The 23,397-nt window shown below is 35.4% G+C and overlaps 1 protein-coding gene across 8 annotated transcripts in view; it reads right to left on the bottom strand.

Annotated features, from left to right (window-relative positions):
* The window catches only part of TUT4 (terminal uridylyl transferase 4), a 129,187-nt gene that overhangs the window by 64,993 nt on the left and 40,797 nt on the right, over positions 1 to 23,397 (bottom strand). For all 8 annotated transcript variants that reach the window (XM_061121886.1, XM_061121881.1, XM_061121885.1 and 5 more), the window contains exons 4-6: positions 21,979 to 22,095; positions 2,686 to 2,863; positions 1,015 to 1,103 (exon numbers count right to left, since the gene is read on the bottom strand). In XM_061121886.1, the coding sequence (XP_060977869.1) occupies positions 1,015 to 1,103; positions 2,686 to 2,863; positions 21,979 to 22,095 (384 nt within the window). The remainder of the gene's footprint in view (positions 1 to 1,014; positions 1,104 to 2,685; positions 2,864 to 21,978; positions 22,096 to 23,397) is intronic.

Below are 23,397 nucleotides of genomic sequence, written 5' to 3'. Positions count from 1 at the left end.
TAAGAAATTTAAAGATATTGACAACTGGCAGCATGGATAAAAGGCTTAGATTAAAATACTACTTTAAATAACAACCATGTCAAATATTTACCTTAAATGTGTTCTTTGCTGCTATTTAAAAAAAAGTTAACAGCTGATTCAGACTAGAAATCAAACATCAAAAAACTTTCACCCAAATCAAACCTCCTTGAGCATAAACTTATTATTAAAAAAATTCAAAACACAAAAAATGTCAACTAATTATTTTAAACGTTTGGTGTATCAGTAAGTAAGCAATGTTAGCAATGCTAAGCAACACTGGTATTTTGCTAATGGCTCTTACGTGAAGTCGCTCAGTCGTGTCCGCCTCTTTGCTACCTTGTGGGGTATAGCCCACCAGGCTCCTCTGTCCATTGGATTTTCCAGGCAAGAATACTGGAGTGGGTAGCCATTTCCTTCTCCAGGGGATCTTCCCAACCCAGGGATCAAACCCAGGTCTCCTGCACTGTACGCAGATGCTTTAACCTCTGAGCCACCAGGGAAGCCCCAGCCACTACTTACTAAAAGTACCCATAATGTACCAGGCACTATACAAAAATATATGGTATATATCACCATATTTAATATAAAAGTTATTATTCCTATCTTGGAAATTAAGAACTGAAGTTCAAGAAGGTCAACGAACTTGCTCATTGCAGCCAAGATTTGAACACAGGCTATGATTTCAAAATTCTTTCCTCTTTCTATGCTGCTTACCATAAGCAATAACTGTTCAACACAGTCAAACACAAGCATTTTTCCTTTCTCCTTTTTTTTAATGCCATCCTCTTCTTCCTTATTTTCTGTCTCATCTTTCTTTAATACTATCTATGCCTAACACCTAAAAAGTACTTTCCAAAAGCACTGTTAAATCATCACGGTAACATTCTTTAAGCCAGAGTTTTATATTCCCCTATATCTTCTCTAAAAAGATAATAAAAAACACTAACTACTAAATAAGAACTACACGGGAAAGGTTCTTTTCTAATTACTTACCTTGGGAGGAAATTTTATATCTATATTCACATCACTACTTTTCAGAGCAAACTTAGTCAGAGATGAGCCATACAACCTAAGTGAACACTCTGGAAATGAAGGAAAAATGTCAAAGTATGAAACAGCATGCAAATATGAGAACTTTTAAAAATAAACAGTGGTAGGAAAATTGCATATATTTTAATTCTGTGTCTTCCAATTCTAATACAAGAATTATAAAACAATACTATCCTTTTCTAACTGATCTACAAACGAATAAAAGTGTTTCTCATTTGTAGGGTTCAGGAAGAGAGAAATAACTCATACAAATTCAGTGTTTAGACAAAATTTTAGTAATAATTCATTTAGGAATGACCAGAAGTATGTTTCACATTTAATATTTAACAGTAAAGAATGTACTAACCTAGCTATGGCTACTGTCACAAACTACATTTTTAGATATTTCTATTTACACATGCAATAGCACTTTAAATGGGGAAGGAATCACAGACGTTCAGCCAATGCTCTTAAAAACACAAAATGAAGCCAACTCAATTGATATTGCAGACCTAAAACCAAAAAACTATGGTTTTCAAGAGTTCATAGGACAAAATAAAGGAAACAATAACATGCCACCTACATCTTTTGCAAACTAACAAACATGTTATTTCAAAAATCATAATAAGGCAAATATTATGGACAGAGTTGGAAAACTCTGAGGACAAGTTGAAAAATAACATAATTAGGACTGACGGGCATATTTAGTATGTTAGAAAGTGTAAGTTTATACTCAGTTATACATATAAAACTCTACTTTTCATGTTCACAAAATGTCTAAAAGTCATCCAAGTCATTAAAATCCTAAATATTTCATTCTTCTTTATAATAATAGTGAATTATTCTTATATGTAATTTAAATTAATACCAATGTATTTTAGATATAAAACTACATTATTAGTTTTATTATTATTAGAAATAATAGAGAAGTAAACATTTTTCAATTTCAATTTATATTCTTTCTTACAAATATCACAATGGTTTCATATAAAACAATAATTTATTAACTGTCCAAAATTCCTTTGGTGGTAAGAAACAAATCATATTTAATATACATTTACATTTATTTAAATTCAGTATTAATGGAAAAAAATAAGGGCTAAGCAAATAATCTATACACAAATGCCTATAATAAACTTGACCCAATTCCCCCTTGAACCCAAAACTTAAGCTTTCTATAAAGAAAGATAAAGAGTCAAAAAAAGAAATAAAAGTGCAAATTTTGCCTCTGACATCCTTAATTTTCCCCACAATCAAGCAAAAGAAATTTTATTTAGTGAGTAGTATTAATACATACAACTGAAATAAATGATTAAAATGTCCATTCAGAAGTCAATGACAACAAAAATTTAATATGAAATACAATATTCAAGCACTAAGCAATTATTTTAAAGTGTATCTGACACTTTAAAAATCTTTTTTTCTTATTATAAAAATTATACCATACTACAATTTTTCATTTTCTTTTTCTGAACTATCTCCCGCCAAAAAGTTCATTTATAAAATAATGAAATTCGTCTACTTTTAAGTAGAAAAAAAGAAGAGAAAAAAATTGAAAGAAAAACATTAAGTTTAAGGGGAAGCAAGAGGAAGAGTTGTATCATTTTAAAAATTAAGTATAAAATGAAGTTGTACCTGGTAAACATGTTGTTATAACCTTTGACATTTCCTCCACAATTTCCTGACGGACTTTGAGGTCATCATCTGTTATTCCTTGTTCTTTTGCTAATTCAATAACTGCAACACTTAAAGCAGCCAAGTGGGCAAGGGAAGGAGGCGGCAGAGAACGAAGCTCACTTTCTTCCTGTTTTTCCTGTTAGTGTAACATTTAATAACAACAATACAAAAAGAGACTTCTATTTTAATGTCCTCATATTTAGGAGAGCAGGACATACTCAACATATATTCATCTTCAATTGCCAGATTTAAGACATCTAGGAAATGAAACTGAACAACAGAGACAGAGATCCCTGCCTCTGTGAAACAGGATTGAAAAAATGAGAGATGCTATGGGGGGAGCTGTTATTAAACATTTAAAAAATAAAACTTGTTTTACTTTACTGTCTGCATAAATTATGAAATGCTACAAGCCAAGCTTCCATAAGTACAACATTTAGCTGATCATTCTGTTGTAGCCAAAAGAGACTGTCTTAGGTGTAGCAGAAGGTCTTGACTGTGTCTGACTGGCATGTACAGTATCAGATTAAATCACTGCAGGAAAACATCCTAAACACTATCATCATATATTTTATACACTACCTCCCATTAAAAAATTATTTCCCTGTTATTTTATACAAAACTAGGCAAAATGTTTTTAAAAAATCTTTATTCTTCTAAGTTTGAAAGCCAATTTAAAACAAGGAGCTAAAGAAGGACTATATTATATATATGCACAGTAACTTTTTTAAATTGATTAATATTGATTTTAAAAAATACAGGGTAACTGCAAAAGCTACATAAATTATAGGAAAAGAAGAAAATCATCTACTAGCTCCCATACTATTCTGTTCATTTTTTTTTTAACAAAATTGACGATCGTGTGTGTGTGTGTGTGTGTGTGTGTGCATGCGCACGGCATGCACAATCATGTCCAACTCTGCAACCCCATGGACTGTAGCCCACCAGGCTTCTCTGTCCAAGGAATTTTTCAGGCAAGAATACTGGAGCAGGTTGCCATTTCCTACTCCAGGGGATCTTCCCAAGCCAGGAATTGAACCCGCATCTCCTACCTTTTTTATTTAATATTATAATAAAGGCATTTTCTATTATCACATTTCAGTCAAGAAACAATCTCTTATTTTTTTGAGATAAGGAGCTCCCAAAAGAATAATCAAAAGTAGTTTGTTCTTTCCCCCTCCCATACTCAATATGGCTAAACAAAGACTTTGGTTTATTCCTAATTTTATTGTTATCATAATCCGTTTTAACCTATATAAAGTTTACCTATCATACAGAATAGTTAAACATAGAAAGTAAGACAACTTTGTTTTTATAAGTTTCTATGATCGCTTTTACAATCTTAACTATAAACTAAATAGAAGTTAGATGAACAGATCTATCAGTTTTCAGGACTTTTTGTTTTCAGGATTTATCCAACGTATTAACAGCAACATAATGGGAAAAATGATATAAAATTAACATGCAACAAAACTATCTTTATATACACGGAAGTATTTCTAGATTGAAAATGGATAAAAGACAATCAATGAACACCCTCCTCTATGCTATTAATAAGTCTATTCTACCTTCTTTAGGATACTGTTCCATCAAATATTGTCATTTATATCCTCATATCATTGATCATCCTCATTTCAACAGGATATATATCCTGTCATAAATATGATCAATTAAGTCCCTGCTCTTCTGCAACATATATTCTAATTAGAGAAAATAGACAACATATAAATAAACAAATATTATAGTGTCAGGTAGTGTTATTGAGAAGAAACAGGGTAAGAGGCTACAGACTGAGAAGAGGGTGCTACTATAGAATAGAGTAGACAAAGAAAATCACTCTAAACAGGTAAAGAAACTTGAAAGAAGTGAAGAAAAGAGACATTCAAATTTCTGGGGGAATAGCATTCAAGACATAGGAAATAGGCTTGGAAAACTTGCCAGGAGGCAAAAATCTCCTAATTATTCTCCCATTTCTAATCTATGACTCTTCATCCAGTTCCCTGTATTTTCCAAGACATAGGAAATAGTAAATCCAAGGACTGAGAGGCAAAAAAAGCCTAATGTCTGAAGCTGAGTAACAAAAAGGTGACTATGAAATGTGATGAAGTTGAAAAGTTGAGTAGCAGTCAAATACTGTACAACACTGTAAAATCTGATAAGGGTTTAAAATTTTAAGTTGGGAAGCCACTGATGGGCTATGAGCAAGAAATAACATGATATTTTAAAAGAACAATTCTGGCTGCTAAGTGAAGAAGATTGTGGGGGGAAAGAAATGGAATAACTTGAAAATAGTTCAGGTGACAGATGGTGGTAGTTCAGATTACAGCACAAAAAGTAGAGATATACAACAAATGACTAAATGTGAAATACACAATATTTTGAAGGCATATTCAATAGAACTTACTAATTGTTTGAATGTGGGGTATGAAAGAAAGAGATGAACCAAAGATGACTCAAATGTGCTTATGCTAAGAACAGGGCAAATCGTGGTGCCTACTACTGAGATGAGGCAAATTATGGAAAGACCTAGTTTAGGCTTGGAAAATTTGCCTAGGAGGCAAAAGTCTCCTAATCATTTTCCTATTTCTAATCCCGAGCTCTTCATCCAATTCCCTGTATTTATACCAGTTATTGGGCTTCCTGGGTAGCTCACCTGGTAAAGAATCAGCCTGCAATGCAGGAGATTCTGGTTTGATGCCTGGGTCGGGAAGTTCCACTAGAGAAGGAACAGTATACCCACTCCAGTACTCTTGGGCTTCCCTGGCGGCTCAGACGATAAAGAATCAGGCTGTGATGTGGGAGACCTCAGTTCGATACCTGAGTTGGAAAGATCTCCTGGAGGAAGGCATGGCAACCTACTCCAGTATTCTTGCCTGGGGAATCCCCTTGACAGAGGAGCCTGGCGTGCTACAGTCCATGGGGTCGCAAACAGTCAGACATGACTGAGCAACTAAGCATAGCACATACCAGTTATTCTTCTATTTAAAAAATTTCAATAAATCTTCAACTAAATACTAGCAAACTGAATTCACAGAATATTAAACGGATTATACACCATGAACAAATGTGATTTATTTCTAGAATGCAAGAATGGTTCAACATAAAATAATCAAGATGTAATATATCATCTTAACAGCATGAAAGGAGAGAAAGGACAAAGAACCTAAACTGATGCAGAAAAACCATTTGACAAAATACAACACCCCTCTGTGGTAAAAGCACTCAAAAAACTAGGAACAAAATGAAACTACTGCTATATAAGACCATGTATGAAAAACCTACAGGTAACATCATATCTGATAGTGAAAAACTGAAATTTTTCCTCTCCAGTAAACAATGACCACTTTACCACTTCTAGCCAAAGAAATTAGGCAAGAAAAAGAAATAAAAGGCATTCACATTAAAAAATAAATAAATAAAATTATCCCTATTTGCAGATAAACATAATCGAGTATATAGAAAACCCTTAAAAGTCTAAAAACAGACATCAGAACTACTGAACAAATTCAGCAGGATACAAATCAACACTCAAAAACTCAAGTGCATTTCTGGGCTTCCCTGGCAGCAGAGCAATTAAGAATCTGCCTGCCAATGCAGGAGACATGGGTTCAGTCCCTAATCAGGGCAGATCCCACATGCCATGGAGCAATTAAACCCATCCACCACAATTACTGAGTCTGCTCTAGAGCCTGGGAGCCATAATTACTGAGCCCATATGCTGCAACTACTGAAGCCTGCACACCTAGAGTCGTGTACTGCAACAAAAGAAGCCACCACAATAGAGAAGCCTGCTCACCACAACTAGAATAGCTCCCACTCACCACAACTAGAGAAAATTCTGCACAGCAACAAAGACTGAGCTCAGTCAAAAATAAAAATAAATAGAATTATTTTAAAAATCAGGTGCATTTCTATATACTAACAATAAACAATTTGAAATAGAAATTAAGAAAACAATTCCACCCAAAACAGCATCAAAGAGAATAAAAGACTTAGGAATGAATTTAACCAAGAACATGAAAGAGGTATGCACTGAAAAAGACAAAACGCTGCTTAAAGAAATTAAAGACATGAATAAAAAGAAAAAAAAAAGATATTCCGTGCTGGGGGAAACTCCTGGACAGAGAAAGCTGACAGGCTACACAGTCCATAGCATCACAAAGAGTCAGACACAACTAAGCAACTGAGGATTCCATGTTCATGGACTGGAAGACTCAATATTGCTAAGATGTCAGTAGTATCCAAAGCAATCTACATATCCAATTCAATCCCTATCAAAATCCCAACAACTTTTTTGTAGAAAAAGAAAAAAAAAATCCTAAAATTCACATGGACCCTCAAGAGACCCCAAACAGCCAAAACAATCTTGAAAAAGAGTAAGAAACTTAGGGGACTCAAATTTCCTGATTTCGAATGTTAGTGCAAAGTCACAGTAACCAAAAGAGTACTGTATTGGCATAAAGATAGACACAGAGGTCAATAAAATGAGGGCCCAGAAGTAGATGTTCATATATAAGGACAAATTATTTTTAATAAAAATATTAAGAACATTCAATGTGAAAGAACTGTCTTATCAAAACATGGTACTAGGAAAGCTGGATTGTTGTTGTTGTTCAGTCACTAACTCATATCTGATTCTTTGTGAACCAATGGACTGCAGCAAGCTAGGCCTCCCTGTCCTTCACCATCTCCCAAAGTTCACCCAAGTTCATGTCCATCCAGTTGGTGATGCCATCCAATCATCTCATCCTCTGTCATTCCCTTCTCCTGCCTTCAACCTTTCCCAGCATCAGGGTCTTTTCCAATGAGTTAGCTGGCTCTTCCCATCAGGTGGCTAAAGTATTAGAGCTTCAGCATCAGTCCTTCCAATGAGTATTCAGGGCTGATTCCCCTTAGGATTGACTGGTTTGAACTCCTTGTTGTCCAAAGGACACTCAAGAGTCTTCTCCAGCACCACAGCCTGAAAGCATCAATTCTTCGATGCTCAGGCTTCCATATGGTACAACTCTCACATCCGTACATGACTACTGGAAAGACCACATCTTTGACTATACAGACCTTTGTCAGCAAAGTGATCTGTTCGTTTTTTAATATACTGTCTAGGATTGTCATAGCTTTCCTTCCAAGAAGCAAGCATCTTCTAATTTCATGGCTGCAGTCAGCATCCACAGTGATTTTGGAGCCCAAGAAGAGAAAATCTGGCACTGCTTCCACATTTTCCCCTTCTATTTGCCCTGAAGTGATGGCAACAGAAGTCATGATCTTAGTTTTTTTAATGTTGAATTTTAAGCCAGCTTTTGCACTCTCCTTCACCCTCATTAAGAGGCTCCACAGTTCATCTTCATTTTCCAGCATAAGATGTGCAGAGTATCATCTGCATATCTGAGATTGTTGCTATTTCTCCTGGAAATGTTGATTCCAGCTTGTAACTCATCCAACCCAGCATTTTGCATGATGTACTCTGCATATAAGTTAAATCAACAGGGTAACAATATACAGCCTTGCCATACTCCTTTCCCAATTTTGAACCAGTTAGTTGCTCTATATAAGGTTCTGACTGTTGCTTCTTGACCCACATACAGCTTTCTCAGGAGACAAGTAAGACGGTCTGTTATTCCCACATCTCTTTAAGAATTTTCCAAAGTTTGTTGTGATCCACACAGTCAAAGGATTTAGCACAATGAAGCACAAGTACATTTTTTTTTTGTTTTACAAATACATTTTTTTCCTGGAATTCCCTTACTTTCTCTGTTATCCAATGAATGTTGGCAATTTGATCTCTGGTTCGTCTGCCTTTTCTAAATCCAACTTGTACATCTAGACATTCTCAGTTCAAGTACTATGGAAGCCTAGCTTGAAGGATTTTGAGCATAATCTTACTAGTACAGGAAATGAGCACAATTGTCCAGTAGTCTCAACATTCTTTAGCACTGCCCTCTTTGGAACTGGGATGAAAACTGACCTTTTCCAGTACTGTGGCCACTGCCGAGTTTTCCAAATTTGCTGACATACTGAGTGCAGCACTCTAACAGTATCATCTTTTAGGATCTGAAATAGTTCAGCTGGAATTCCATCACCTCCACTAGCTTCGTTTGTAGTAATGCTTCCTAAGGCCCACTTGACTTCATATTCCAGGATGTCTGGCTCCAAGTGAGCATCCACACCACAGCAGTCCTTACTATACCTTTTATGTATAGTTCTGTGTATTCTTGCCACCTCTTCTGACTCTGTTAGGTCCATCAAAAAAGGGGCAGACCTAAATCGATCCTTCTCCAAAGAAGACATACAGATGGCCAACAGGCATATGAAAAGATGTTCAACATCACTAACTATTAGAGAAATGTGACTCAAACCTACAAGGTACCACCTCACACCAGTCAGAATGGCCATCGTTAAAAAGTGTACAAATGAAAATGTTGGAGACACTGGAGAAAAGAGAACCCTCCTACATTGTTGGTGGGAATGTAAACTGGTACAACCAGTATGGAGAACGGTATGGAGTTTCCTTAAAAAACTACAAACGGAACCATATGAACCAGCAATCCTACACCTGGAATATATCTGGGGGGAACTCTAATTTGAAAAAATACATGCTATCCTATGTACATAGTAGCACCAGTCACAGTGGCCAAGACATGGAAACAAACTAAATGTACATTAACAGGATAAAGACATGGTACACATATACAAGGGAATACTACTCAGTCATAAAAAAGAATAAAATAATGCCATCTGCAGCAACATAGATGAACCTAGGGATTATTATACTAAGTGAAGTAAGTCAGAAAGAGAAAGACAAGTATCACGTAACATCACTTATATACAGAATCCAAAATATGACACAAATGAACTTACTTTTGAAACGGAAACAGAATCAGACATAGAAAACAGATCTGTGTTTGCCAAAAGTGGTGGGGAGAGATGGGACTGGGAGGCTTGGGATTGAAAGATATTCAAACTATTATATATATAGCATGGATTAACAACAAGATCTTGCTTATAGCACAGGGAACTATATGCAATGTCCCAGGATAAACGATAATGGAAAAGAATATTGGAAAGAACGTAGGGCACTCTCCAGGTGGTCCAGTGGCTAAGACTTCATACTTCCAATGCTGGAGGCCAGGTTCAATCCCTGGACAGGGAACTAGATCTCACATGTTACAACCAAGATCCCACAAGCCACAACAAATATCAAAGACCCTGTGTGCCTCAACTAAGATCTGGCACAGCCAAATAAATAAATAAACTTTAAAAAAAATAATGTATACTGGGATTCCCTAGTGGTCTAGTGGTTAAGAATCCACCTGCCAATGCAGGGAACACAAGTTCGATCCCTACCAGGAAGATTCCACATGCTGCAGAGCAACTAAGCCCATGCCACTACTGAGTCCATGTGCCACAACTACTGAAGCCCGTGTGCCTAGAGCCCATGCTCTGCAACAAGAAAACCACCACAATCAGAAGCCTACAAGCACAATGAAGGGTAGCCCCTGCTGGCTGCAACTAGAGAAAGTCTACATGCACAGCAATGAAAACCCAGCACAGCCAAAAATAAATAAAGTTACTGGCTTACAAGACCATGGGTCAATGATTTAAGAAAAAAGAATGTATATGTATATATATATATATAGATCTGAATTATTCTGCTTTAGAGCAGAAATTAACACAACAGTGTAAATCAACTATACTTGAATAAAATAAAAATGCATGTGTGTATATATATATTCTGTGCTCACTATTGTTAATTTCACTGGGTATAGAAATATAGTTTTAAAAAAAAAAGTACTTCCCTGGTAATCTAGTGCTTAAGACTCTGCTTCCAATGCAGGGGGCATGGGTTCAATCCTTGGTCAGGGAAGTTCCTCACGCCGTGTGGTGTGGCCAAAGAAATGAAAGAAATATATGTTGACAGATTTTTCCTTCCTCCAGAACTCTGAAGGTACTATTCAACTGTCTTCTGGCTTCTATTTCTGTTATCATGATAAGTCAGCCAACATTTCCATCCTCTGCACCTTTTATCTTTTTGGCTGCCTTTAAAAAAGCAACTTTACCGTGGATGTAATTTATATAAAATAAGTTGCACATATTTAAACTTTACAACTTGGTTCATTTTTGACATAATATGTATATAATAAAACCATCACCACCATCAAGATAATAAACATATCAATCTCTCTCAAAAATTTCCTCAAACCCCTTTGTAATCACTCCACCCTTCTACACCCATATTCTGGAAACTACCAATCTGCTTTCTATGATTACAGCTTAGACTGCATTTTCTAGAATTTTATATATATGGAATTGCACAGTATATAGTCATTTTTGTCTGACTTTTTACACTCATGATACTTAAGATCCATCTATGTTGTTGTATAGTCAATAGTTCACTCCTTTTAATAACAAATAGCATAACAAGATATGGATATACCACATTTATTTGTTCACTTCTTTGGCTAATTATTAAACATAAAACTGCTATGAACATTCATATACAAGGAAGTGTAGAGACATATGCTTTCATTTATCTTGGATAAACCCATAGGAATGGAATGGCTAAATCATGTATTAGTTGTATGTTTAACTTCTAAAAAACTGCCGATATGTTTTCAAAAATGGATGTATTACCAAGTAACCGAGTAATTACACTTCTGGGTATTCATCCAAAAAAAATTAAAACATCAACAGAAAAGAAATCTGCACCTCCATGTTCACTGAAGCTTTATTTACAATATCCAAGACATGGAAACAACCTACATGTCCACTGATGGATGAGTGAATAAAGAAAATGTGGCCCATACATACAACTTAACATTACTCAGCCATTAGAAAAAGAAAATCTTGTCATGTGCAACAACATGGATGGACCCTGTGGGCATACTGTTAAATGAAGTAAGTCTGACCAAGAAAGATAAATACTGTATGATCTCACTTGTATGTGGAATCTAAAAACAACAGCAACAAAAACTGAATACAGAGAACATATTGGTCCCTGCCAGAGGCAGGGATTAGTGGTTGGGGGTGAGCAAAATGAGTGAACATAGTCAAAAGGTAAAAGCTTTCAGTTATAAAATAAATCAGTCCTTAAGATTTATATATACTTCTTGGTAATTATAGTCAATAATGCAGTATTGTATATTGAAAAGTTGCTAAGCATAAATCTTAAAGTGAAGATTGAGGTGAAGTTCTCACCTCAAGAAAAAAAAAAACTTATGTGTGGTAGTTGGTATTAACTAAATTTATTGTGGTGATTATTTCACAAAATATATATATGTTGAATCATTATGTTGTACATGTGAAACTAACATGTTGTATGTCAACCAACTCTCAGTTTAAAACTAAATCTTTAAAATAAAAGGGGGATTACTAGATTGGCCAAAAAGTTCACTCAGGTTTTTCTATACCATTTTATGCTATGGAAAATCCCAAATGAACTTTTTAGCCAACACAATACTATTTTACATTTCCACCAGCACTGTTTTAGACTTGCCATTCATTCACATCCTTGACAACACTTGGTACACTCAATCTTTCTAATTTTAGCTGTTCTTGTAAGTGCAGTGATTTCCCTAATGATGAATAATGTTGAGCATCTTTTCCTGTGTTTGACATCTGTATGTCTTCTTTAATAAAGTGTTGGCTCAAATCTTTTGCCCATATTTTTATTTGGTTGTTTGTTTACAGTAGTTCCCCCTCATCCTTGGAGGACATGCTCCAAGGCCTTCAGTGGAAGCCTGAAACCACAGAAAGCACTGAACCCTGTAAATGCTATTCTCTTCCTCTGCGTACATACCTATGATAAAGTTTTACTTATAAATTAGGCGCATTAAGAGACTACTCATATTGCCTGCTTCACTACTCTTGCACGTTGGGGCCATCATTAAGTAAAATAAGGATTACTCAAACACAAGCGCTGTGATACCACCAACAGCCAATCTGATAACTAAGATGGCTACTAAGTAACTAACAGACAGGTAGCATACACTATGCAGATACCCACATCATGGGCAGGACAAAGCCAAACAAGAAATTTCATCAGACTATTCAGTCAGAACCAGACATGGAACAATGGACTGGTTTAAAATTGGGAAAGGAGTTCATCAAGGCTATATATTGTCACCCTGCCTATTTAACTTATATGCAGAGTACATCATGTGAAATGCTGGGCTGGATGAAGCACAAGGTAGAATCAAGATTGCTGGGAGAAATATCAGTAACTTCAGGTATGTAAATGACACCATCCTAATGGCAGAAAGTGAAGAGAAACTAAAAGAGCCTCTTGATGAAGGTGAAAGAGGATAGTGAAAAAGCTGGCTTAAAACTCAACATTAAAAAAACCTATGATCATGGCAACCAGTCCATCACTTCATGGCAAATAGATGGGGAAACAATGAAAACAGTGACAGACTTAATTTTCTTGAGATCCAAAATCACTGCAAATGACTACAGCCATGAAATTAAAAGATGCTTGCTCCTTGGAAGAAAAGCTATGACGAACCTAAGATAGAGTATTAAAAAGCAGAGACTACTATTCCAACAAAGGTCCATATAGTCAAAGTTATGATTTTTCCAGTAGTCATGTACCAATGTGAGAGTTTGGACCATAAAGAAGGCTGAGTGCCAAAGAATTGATGCTTTTGAACTGTGGTGTTGGAGAAGACTCTTAGACACCAAGGAGATCCAACCAGTCCATCCTAAAGGAAATCAACCCTGAATATTCACTGGAAGGACTGATGATAAAGCTGAAGCTCCAATACTTTGGCCACCTGATGCAAAGAACTGACTCATTGGAAAAGACCCTGATGCTGGGAAGATTGAAGGCAGGAGAAGGGGACGACAGAGGATGATATGGCTGGATGGCATCACAGACTCAATGGACATGAGTTTGAGCAAATTCCAGGCGACAGTGAAGGACAGGGAAGCCTGGTGTGCTGTAGTCCATGGGTTGACAAAGTCAGACATGACTGAGCTGTTGAACTGAACTGAATTCAGAATGGCATGCAGTTTAAAACTGTACATTCTTTATCTGTGGAATTTTCCATTTGATATTTTCAGACATGGCTGACCAAGGGCAACTGAAACCATGGAAAGCAAAACCATGAATAAGGGGTGATTACTGTACTTATTACTGAGTTTTGGAAGTTTTTTATTTCTTCTAGATACAACTCACTTACCTGATATGATTTGTGAATATCTGTTCCCAATCTGCAGCTAGTATTGTCTGTCGTTCTTTATTTTTTTTCCATTTATTTTTATTAGTTGGAGGCTAATTACAATATTGTAGTGGTTTTCGCCATACACTGACATGAATCAGCCATGGATTTACATGTGTTCCCCATCCCGATCCCCCCTCCCAGCTCCCTCCCCATCCCATCCCTCTGGGTCTTCCCAGTGCACCAGCCCTGAGCACTTGTCTCATGCATCCAACCTGGGCTGGTGATCTGTTTCACCCTTGACAGTGTACTTGTTCCAATGCTATTCTCTCAGAACATCCCACCCTCGCCTTCTCCCACAGAGTCCAAAAGTCTGTTCTGTACATCTGTGTCTCTTTTTCTGTTTTGCATATAGGGTTATCGTTACCATCTTTCTAAATTCCATATATATGTGTTAGTATACTGTATTGGTCTTTATCTTTCTGGCTTACTTAACTCTGTATGATGGCCTCCAGTTTCATCCATCTCATTAGAACTGATTCAAATGAATGCTTTTTAATGGCTGAGTAATATTCCATTGTGTATATGTACCACAGCTTCCTTATCCATTCGTCTGCTGATGGGCATCTAGGTTGCTTCCATGTCCTGGCTATTATAAACAGTGCTGCGATGAACACTGGGGTGCACATGTCTCTTTCAGATCTGGTTTCCTCGGTGTGTATGCCCAGGAGTGGGATTGCTGGGTCATATGGCAGTTCTATTTCCAGTTCTTTCAGGAATCTCCACACTGTTCTCCATAGTGGCTGTACTAGTTTGCATTCCCACTAACAGTGTAAGAAGGTTCCCTTTTCTCCACACCCTCTCTAGCATTTATTGCTTGTAGACTTTTGGATAGCAGCCATCCTGACTGGCATGTAATGGTACCTCATTGTGGTTTTGATTTGCATTTCTCTGATAATGAGTGATGTTGAGCATCTTTTCATGTGTTTGTTAGCCATCTGTATGTCTTCTTTGGAGAAATGTCTGTTTAGTTCTTTGGCCCATTTTTTGATTGGGTCATTTATTTTTCTGGAGTTGGGCTGCAGGAGTTGCTTGTGTATTTTTGAGATTAATCCTTTGTCTGTTTCTTCATTTGCTATTATTTTCTCCCATTCTGAAGGCTGTCTTTTCACCTTGCTTATAGTTTCCTTTGTTGTGCAAAAGCTTTTAAGTTTCATTAGGTCCCATTTGTTTACTTGTGCTTTTATTTCCAATATTCTGGGAGGTGGGTCATAGAGGATCCTGCTGTCATTTATGTCAGAGAGTGTTTTGCCTATGGTCTCCTCTAGGAGTTTTATAGTTTCTGGTCTTACATTTAGATCTTTAATCCATTTTGAGTTTATTTTTGTGTATGGTGTTAGAAAGTGTTCTAGTTTCATTCTTTTACAAGTGGTTGACCAGTTTTCCCAGCACCACTTGTTAAAGACATTGTCTTTTTTCATTGTATATTCTTGCCTCCTTTGTCGAAGATAAGGTGTCCGTAGGTACGTGGATTTATCTCTGGGCTTTCTATTCTGTTCCACTGATCTATATTTCTGTCTTTGTGCCAGTACCGTACTGTCTTGATGACTGTGGCTTTGTAGTAGAGCCTGAAGTCAGGCACGTTGATTCCTCCAGTTCCCTTCTTCTTTCTCAAGATTGCTTTGGCTATTCGAGGTTTTTTGTATTTTCACACAAATTGTGAAATTATTTGTTCCAGTTCTGTGAAGAATACCGTTGGTAGCTTGATAGGGATTGCACTGAATCTATAGATTGCTTTGGGTAGTACACTCATTTTTACAATATTGATCCTTCCAATCCATGAACATGGTATATTTCTCCATCTATTTGTGTCCTCTTTGATTTCTTTCATCAGTGTTTTATAGTTTTCTATGTATAGGTCTTTTGTTTCTTTAGGTAGATATACTCCTAAGTATTTTATTCTTTTTGTTGCAATGGTGAATGGTATTGTTTCCTTAATTTCTCTTTCTGTTTTCTCATTGCTAGTCTATAGGAATGCAAGGGATTTCTGTGTGTTAATTTTATACCCTGAAACTTTACTATATTTGCTGATTAGCTCGAGTAATTTTCTGGTAGAATCTTTAGGGTTTTCTATGTAGAGGATCATGTCATCTGCAAACAGTGAGAGTTTCACTTCGTTTCCTATCTGGATTCCTTTTATTTCTTTTTCTGTTTTGATTGCTGTGGCCAAAACTTCCAAAACTATGTTGAATAGTAGTGGTGAGAGTGGGCACCCTTGTCTTGTTCCTGATTTTAGGGGAAATGCTTTCAATTTTTCACCATTGAGGATAATGTTTGCTGTGGGTCTGTCATATATAGCTTTTATTATGTTGAGGTATGTTCCTTCATTCCTGCTTTCTGGAGCGTTTTTATCATAAATGGATGTTGAATTTTGTCAAAGACTTTTTCTGCATCTATTGAAATAATCATATGGTTTTTATCTTTCAATTTGTTAATGTGGTGTATTACCTGTCATTCTTTAAATGATATCTTTCAAAGAGCAAAAGTTTTTAATTTTGAGTAAGTCCATTCATCCTTTTTTTCCTCTTTAGTATCATACCTAAGAAATTTTGCCTAATCCAAGGTCATATAGATTTTCTACCATATCTTATCCTGGAAATTTTATACTTTTAGGTTTTACATTAAGGTCTGTAAGTAAAGGTTTTACATTAAGGTCTGTATCCATCTTTATACATGGATATTTAACTATTCATATGTTTAAGGGAGTAAAATTTGTCTGCTGAATTGCCTTTAATCTCTGTTTAAGAAAAGAAAATCAGTTGTTCATACAAGTGTGCCATTTCTATTCTCAATATTCTGCTCCACTGATCTATTTGTCTACTTGATGCCAATACCACACTGCCTTATTACTGTAGTTTAAATCTGTAAAGCAGGTGTTGTTAGTCCTCCAACTTTGTTCTTTTCAAAGTTCTTTTGTATTTTCTAGGGCCTTTGCTTTCCCACATGAATTTCAGCTTTTCTCTTCCTTCTTTTTTTGTTTTCTTTATTGAAGTATATTGATTTGCAGTGTTTCGGGTTACAACAAAGTGATTCAGTTATACATACATACATACATACGTAAGTACATGCAGATATATTCTTTTTCAGATTCTTTTCCATTATAGTTTATTATACGATATTGACAATAGTTCCCTGTGCTATAAAGTAGGTCCTTGTTGCTTATCTATTTTAAATATAGCAGAGTATATTCCAGATGAATTTTAGAATCAGGCTTTCAATTCAGGATTTTGTACAGGATTGGGCTGAGTCTATAGATCAGTTTAGAAAGAAATTTAATAATATTAGTTCTTCCAACATATACACAAGGTTTTATTTCTGCATTTCTTTAGCTCTTCTTTAATTTCTCTCAGGAATGTTTTATAATTTCTGTGCATAATTTTGCATATTTTTGATGATATTGTAAATAGTTTTTTGAATTTCACTTTTGTACTGTTCATTATTAGTATGTAAAAATACAGCTGACTTTTGCATACTGAGTTTGTATTCTGCAACCCTGCTAAACTCATTAACTCTAATAACTCTTTTCTGACGTCACTGAATATTCTATATAAATAATCACATTTACCTACAAATATAGTTGTACTTCTTCTTTTCCAACTTAGATAGCTTTCCTTTCTTTCTCTTGTCTGAATTCACTGGTTAGAACTTCAAATAAAACACTGAATAAAAGTGGTAAGAGTGAACATATCTACCTTTTTCCTCAATTTTTTTTACTGTCATAAAATATACATAACATAAAATGTACTATCTTAACCATTTTTACAAGGACAATTCAATGGAATTAAGTACATTCATTTGTTGTGCAACCATCACCATCACACATCAGCAGAATTCTTTTTATCTTGTAAAACTGAAACCTTTCCAGTCCTCCATCTCCCCAGACAACCACCATTCTACTTTCTGTCTTATGATTCTGACTACTCTAAGTATCTCATATAAGTGGAATAATTACAGTATTTGTCTTTTTATGATTGGCTTATTTCAGTTAGCATTAACTTACTCAAGGTTCTTCCATGTTGTGACATATCAGAATTACCTTCCTTTTTAAGGCAGTATATTTCAATGTATGTACATGTAACATTTTATCCATTCATCTGCTGATGGACAGCTGAGTTGCTTCCATGTTTTAGCTATTGTGAATAATGCTATAAAGAACATGGTGGTACAAACATCACCTAAAGACCCTGCTTTCAATTCCTTTGAGATTATAACTCAAAAGTGTAACTGCTGGATCATATAGTAATTCCATTTTTAACTTTTTGAGGAACTACAATACAGTTTCCCACAGCTATACCACTTTCATACCTGTCTTTTTTCTGTCTTAAGGAGAAAACATTCAGTTTTTTCACCATTAAGTATAATGTTAGTTGTAACCTCTTAACAGATGTTCTTTATCATGTTGTGAAAGTTCCCTTCTATTCCTAGTCTGCTGAGATTTTTTTTTTAATCAGGACTTTTTAAAATGCTTTTTCAGCATCTACTAAGATGATCATATATTTTTCTTTTTCTGTTTGTTAATGTGATGAATTACAGTGATTCATTTTCTAATGTTAAACCAAAAATGCACTCCTGGAATAAATTCCTATTTGGTCATTTTGTATTTCCTCCTTTAAACATTGTTGGATTCAATTTTCTAAAATAATGTTCAGAATTTTTGCAATTATTCTAATGAGGGATATTGATCTGAAGTTTTCTTTCATTGTAATATCCTCTTCTGGTTCCTGTACTAGAGTAATATGGTCCTTATAGACTGGGTTGGGAAGCATTCCTCCTCAATGTTCTGAAGAGTTTATGAAGAAATGGTACAAATATCAATTATCCAAGAGCTCAAGGATGCTCTTTTCTTTTTTCCAAGTTCTTTTTTTTTTTGTTTCATTACTTACTTCCATTCCTATATCTTTAAGTTCACCAACCACTTCTTTTGCAATGTCTCATCTGCCATCCTACATACTGTATTTTTCATCTTAGACATTATAGTTTTCATTTCTATAAGTTCAATTTGAATCATTTTTATATCTTCCATGTCTCTATTTTTAGGAACATCAAGAGTAGTTATATTAACTGTTTTAATGATCAGTTCTACCAATTCTACTGTGTCAGTTCAAGGTCGCTTTTGATCGACTGCCTTTCTTCTCTTCACGATTTCTATCTTCCTGCTGCCTTGTACACCAGATAATTTTGGACTGAATGGCAGACAACATGAACTTTCAGGGGATGATGGACATTTTGTATTCCTAAAAATATTCTCAAGCTTTTTTCTATAATGACATGAAATACTTGAAAACAGGTTATTTTTTGGTGTCTTACCTTCAAAATTTTTTAGTTGGCAACAGATTTAGCTTAGGGTTAAAGATTCCCCACTATTGAAATAAGGTCTTTCTGATTACTCTACCCAACTTCCCACAGAGTATGAGGTTTTTCTTTTTGCTTTTCCATTCAAAAAAATATATATTTATTTATTTATCCAGCTACACTAGGCCTTTTTAAAATTTTTATTTTCTTATTATTTATTTTTGGCTGTGCTGGGACTTCATTGCTGCACACAGGCTTCCTCTAGCTGCAGAGAGCAGTGGCTACTCTTACTTGTAGTGTGCAGGCTTCTCTTGTTGTAGCACACGAGCTCTAGGCATGTAAGCTTCAGTAACTCCAGCCCGCATGTTCAGTCATTGTGGCTCACTGCCTTAGCTGATCCACAGCATGTGAAATCCTCTGCGACCAGGGATCAAACTCATGTCCTCTGCAGTAGCAGGTGGATTCTCATCTGCTATATCACCAGAGAAGTCCAAGAAGGCTTTATTTTAAAGCAAGATTCTGTTCATATTATCAAGAAAGTTTTACTTTGGAGAAGACCCTAGTAGCAGTCTGCATATCATTTTAGATTTCATGTGAAGCTGTTATATATACGGGTAAAAATACAACTCTTCCTTTCGAGATTTTTCTTACTCACGGATTAGCTATTTGAGTTTGGGGTTTACCTTATTTTAATACATTCACTGTGTGCGCTGGGTCTTAGTTTGGGCACACAGGATCTTCCATTTTCATTTCAGCATGTGGTATCTTTGTTGCAGCATGTAGGATCTTTAGTTGTGGCATACAGGACCTAGATCCCTGACCAGGGACTAAACCTAGCTCCCCTGCATTGGAAGTGCTGAATCTTAACTACTGGACCACCAGGGAAGTCTCATGACGTTTTTCAATCTGGAAGATACTATTCGCGGCTTTGGAGGTGCACCAAGCACTATTCTAATCCTTTCAGATGGTTCTTACCCTGACTTCAGGCAGCTTTCTCACATCCGTGCACCAATCAGTATTGCACTAGATATTCTGACGGAACTGTTCATAGATCTTTGAGTTTCTGCCTGTATAGCTTTCTTTTTGTTTTTCTGTCCTACAAACTCTAGCCATACTGTACTACCTGAAGAAAAAGTTCATCTTCTCATCTCTGGGAGCCCGTTGCATTCTGATCCCTATAGAACAATCTGAAAACTCTCTCAAATTGGAGTAATCACTGAGCTCATTTGTTTTCACTGTCAAGTCCTTCATTGCCTAAAGAAAAAAAATTATTAGTAATAGCTGTTTTTTTGTTTTGTTTTGTTGCTTATTTCAAGAAGGTAAATCCAGTCCCTACTACTCCAACTTCACTAAAAGTTCAGGATAGCTGATTTTAAGGTTGGTTTGGGTTTTTTTTTTAACTATTCTGAAATTTCTCTATAAGGTATATAATGTGTAATGACTTTCTTTTAAAGTTTGTTGGGAATTCCCTGAGCTTCCTGCAACTAGTGATCAGCATCTTCCAACATTTCTTGAAATTTCTCAGTTACTATCTCTTAAACTACCACTTTGTCTCTATTAACTCTTCTAAAATGCTAATTGAATAAAAATAGGCTGATAAAATTTGAGTGATTTCTTTTCCTTCTAAGTTGCTGAATTTTTTTTAATGCATTTTTCTTCCAATAGAAGTGTACTGATCACCAACTATGTGTCAGATACTGTACTTAGAAATGACGAAAAATAGATAAATAAGAAATTAAATCTGTCCTTGAAAATATTTACATACTGAAGTCTGCAAGAGGAGAGAAGCACAGATATTTATAATACATAAGTATAAGGTTTTCTGATCAAGTCACTATGGGAACACGAAGAAAGTATCTGTAACACAGACTTGCTGGAAAGGTCAAGTAAAAGAGTATTTCTCAGAGAGGATATCTTAGAGATAAGTAAGAAGTTATACAGAATTAATATTACAATTTTGAAAAGAAAAAAATTAAATAGCTAATATACTAATGGATTTAAAAAAGAAAACATTCTAATAAGTGATCACATATGAATTCCCAAAGTCTAAACCTTATCAGGCCCTACATACTTCTCTAGCTTCATCTCATACCACTTTTCCCTTAGCTCTCTTGCTCCAGTCATACTAGACTCTTTCAGTTACTCATATGTCATGTCCTCTCACAATTTAGAGACCTTTATTCATGTTGCTTATTTGTGTAAAATGCTCTCATCTCACCCCTCTATGCCACTTAGCTTTCTGCCTTTTAAACCTCTAATTCAAGGTTCAACAACTCAAATGTCATTTTCTTAAAGAAATCATCCCTCCCTTACATTAAGTAAAATATCCTTTGTACACTTCCTTAGTATCACAATTCCCCCTTTAATGAAACTCATCATACTTAAAATCCTTATTCATTGTATGCTTTCACCAATACTTTAGAAACTCAGGGCAAGAACCATGACTATCTTATTTACCACTTCACAGAGGTAACACATAAGAACTCAATAAAAATCAGTTGGACTGACTGTACCTGGCTTTTAAGCTTAGGAATCACAACATACTTTAGGATGAGCAAACTGGTCACTGAGAAGGTTCCCCTCCTGACCATCTAACAGAAGGAGGGCAATCACAGCTTTCAACACTATCATATCAGTTACTACTATAAGAATGGACAAACACTTGGTTTTTAGTTTCATTAATAAAAATATTTCATATAGTTTTATCATTCAATAAATAAATAAAATATTTTCTAAAAAGACTTACCAAAATGTTTTTCTTATGTCGTTTCTCTTTTATATGTTTATGAGCTCCCTGGATGTTTTCAATGTGAATTAAGCAAAGTTTGCATAGATATCGGCAATTGGTATATTCTGGTGAGCGCTAAAAAAAAAGTTAAAAACACATTTCTTCAGAAAACAGAAACAGTAAAAATTTTTACTGTATGTTAATACAACTATGTAAATATATGAGGCAAAAATAAGCAGTGAAGTAATACTTTTTAATAAACAATTCAATACTCATACACTCAAGAGGTAGGTGTCCTTTTAAAGTAGTCATCATAGGAGATAATATACTAATTTCAAACTATATCATGATAGTCCTAAATATGTTTGATATTCATCTAGTATAGTCTTTAGAATTCACTGTAAGATAAGAAAGGCAGTATTATTATTTAGTGTTATTCCAACACTGCCAAAAATTGGTTTCAAAATTTCAGTCTTTTTGATTCCTATAAAAAATAAAATCTACTCTCAAATTGGGGATTTCAAAAGAATCTACAAATATGGGGCTTCCCTGGTGGCTCAGTGGTAAAGAATCTGCCTGCCAATGCAGGAGATGCAGGTTTGATTCCAGAATCAGGAAGATCCCCTGGAGAAGGAAATAGCAACACACTCCAGTATTCTTGCCTGGGAAAATCCCAAGGACAGAGGAGCCTTGCAGGCTTCAGTCTATGGGGTCACAAAAGAGTCGGACACAACTTAGTGACTAAACAAATAAATACTATAAATACAGAAGACAACTCCAAAAGATGAGTTGTGAGAACACTCTCATCAATTACAATCACATGGGAATAAATGGATAACCTCTTGAAGTAACTATTCTGAAAGGAAAAATAATTACAACACATGGAAAGTAGCAGTCACAATACTTAAAGTATACTTTATACATGCATTCTTGAAATAATAGTTAAAAATTTCAAAGTGCCTGTTATATGCTAGGCACTATGCTAGATATTTGACATAAAATTTATCATTTTAACTCCCCTAATAATCCTATTACATTGGTATTATCTTCATTTTATACACCTGGGGGGAAAAAAGTTCACAGAGCTTGTAACTTTTACAAGGATACAACAGTATTACAAGGTAGACACTGATTTAACTTCATGTACATCTGAATCCAAAGCCAAGAGGAAATCCAAAGACCCTAAGGTGATACAATAAAAAATTAACAAAACACAATGAATCTATGTTGAATTTTAAAGCACTGTTTCCAGTTCCTTACAGTGAAATTGCAGCAATACTTAATTTTTACCTCATACTGACCTTCAATAGGCTGCAACTCCTGACAAAAAGATTCTCTTACTTCAGAATATATCACAATTTCCTTTAAATAGGAAACCTGCCCCAAATTTAGCAACAGTCCTGCCACAGATCAAAAATAAACATAGCTTTCATTTAT

The sequence above is a fragment of the Dama dama genome, chromosome 20 (assembly GCF_033118175.1).
Source record: "Dama dama isolate Ldn47 chromosome 20, ASM3311817v1, whole genome shotgun sequence".
Classification (NCBI taxonomy): domain Eukaryota; kingdom Metazoa; phylum Chordata; class Mammalia; order Artiodactyla; family Cervidae; genus Dama; species Dama dama.
Note: the sequence above shows the minus strand (reverse complement) of the source record. Positions and strands in the feature narration are given on the sequence as shown.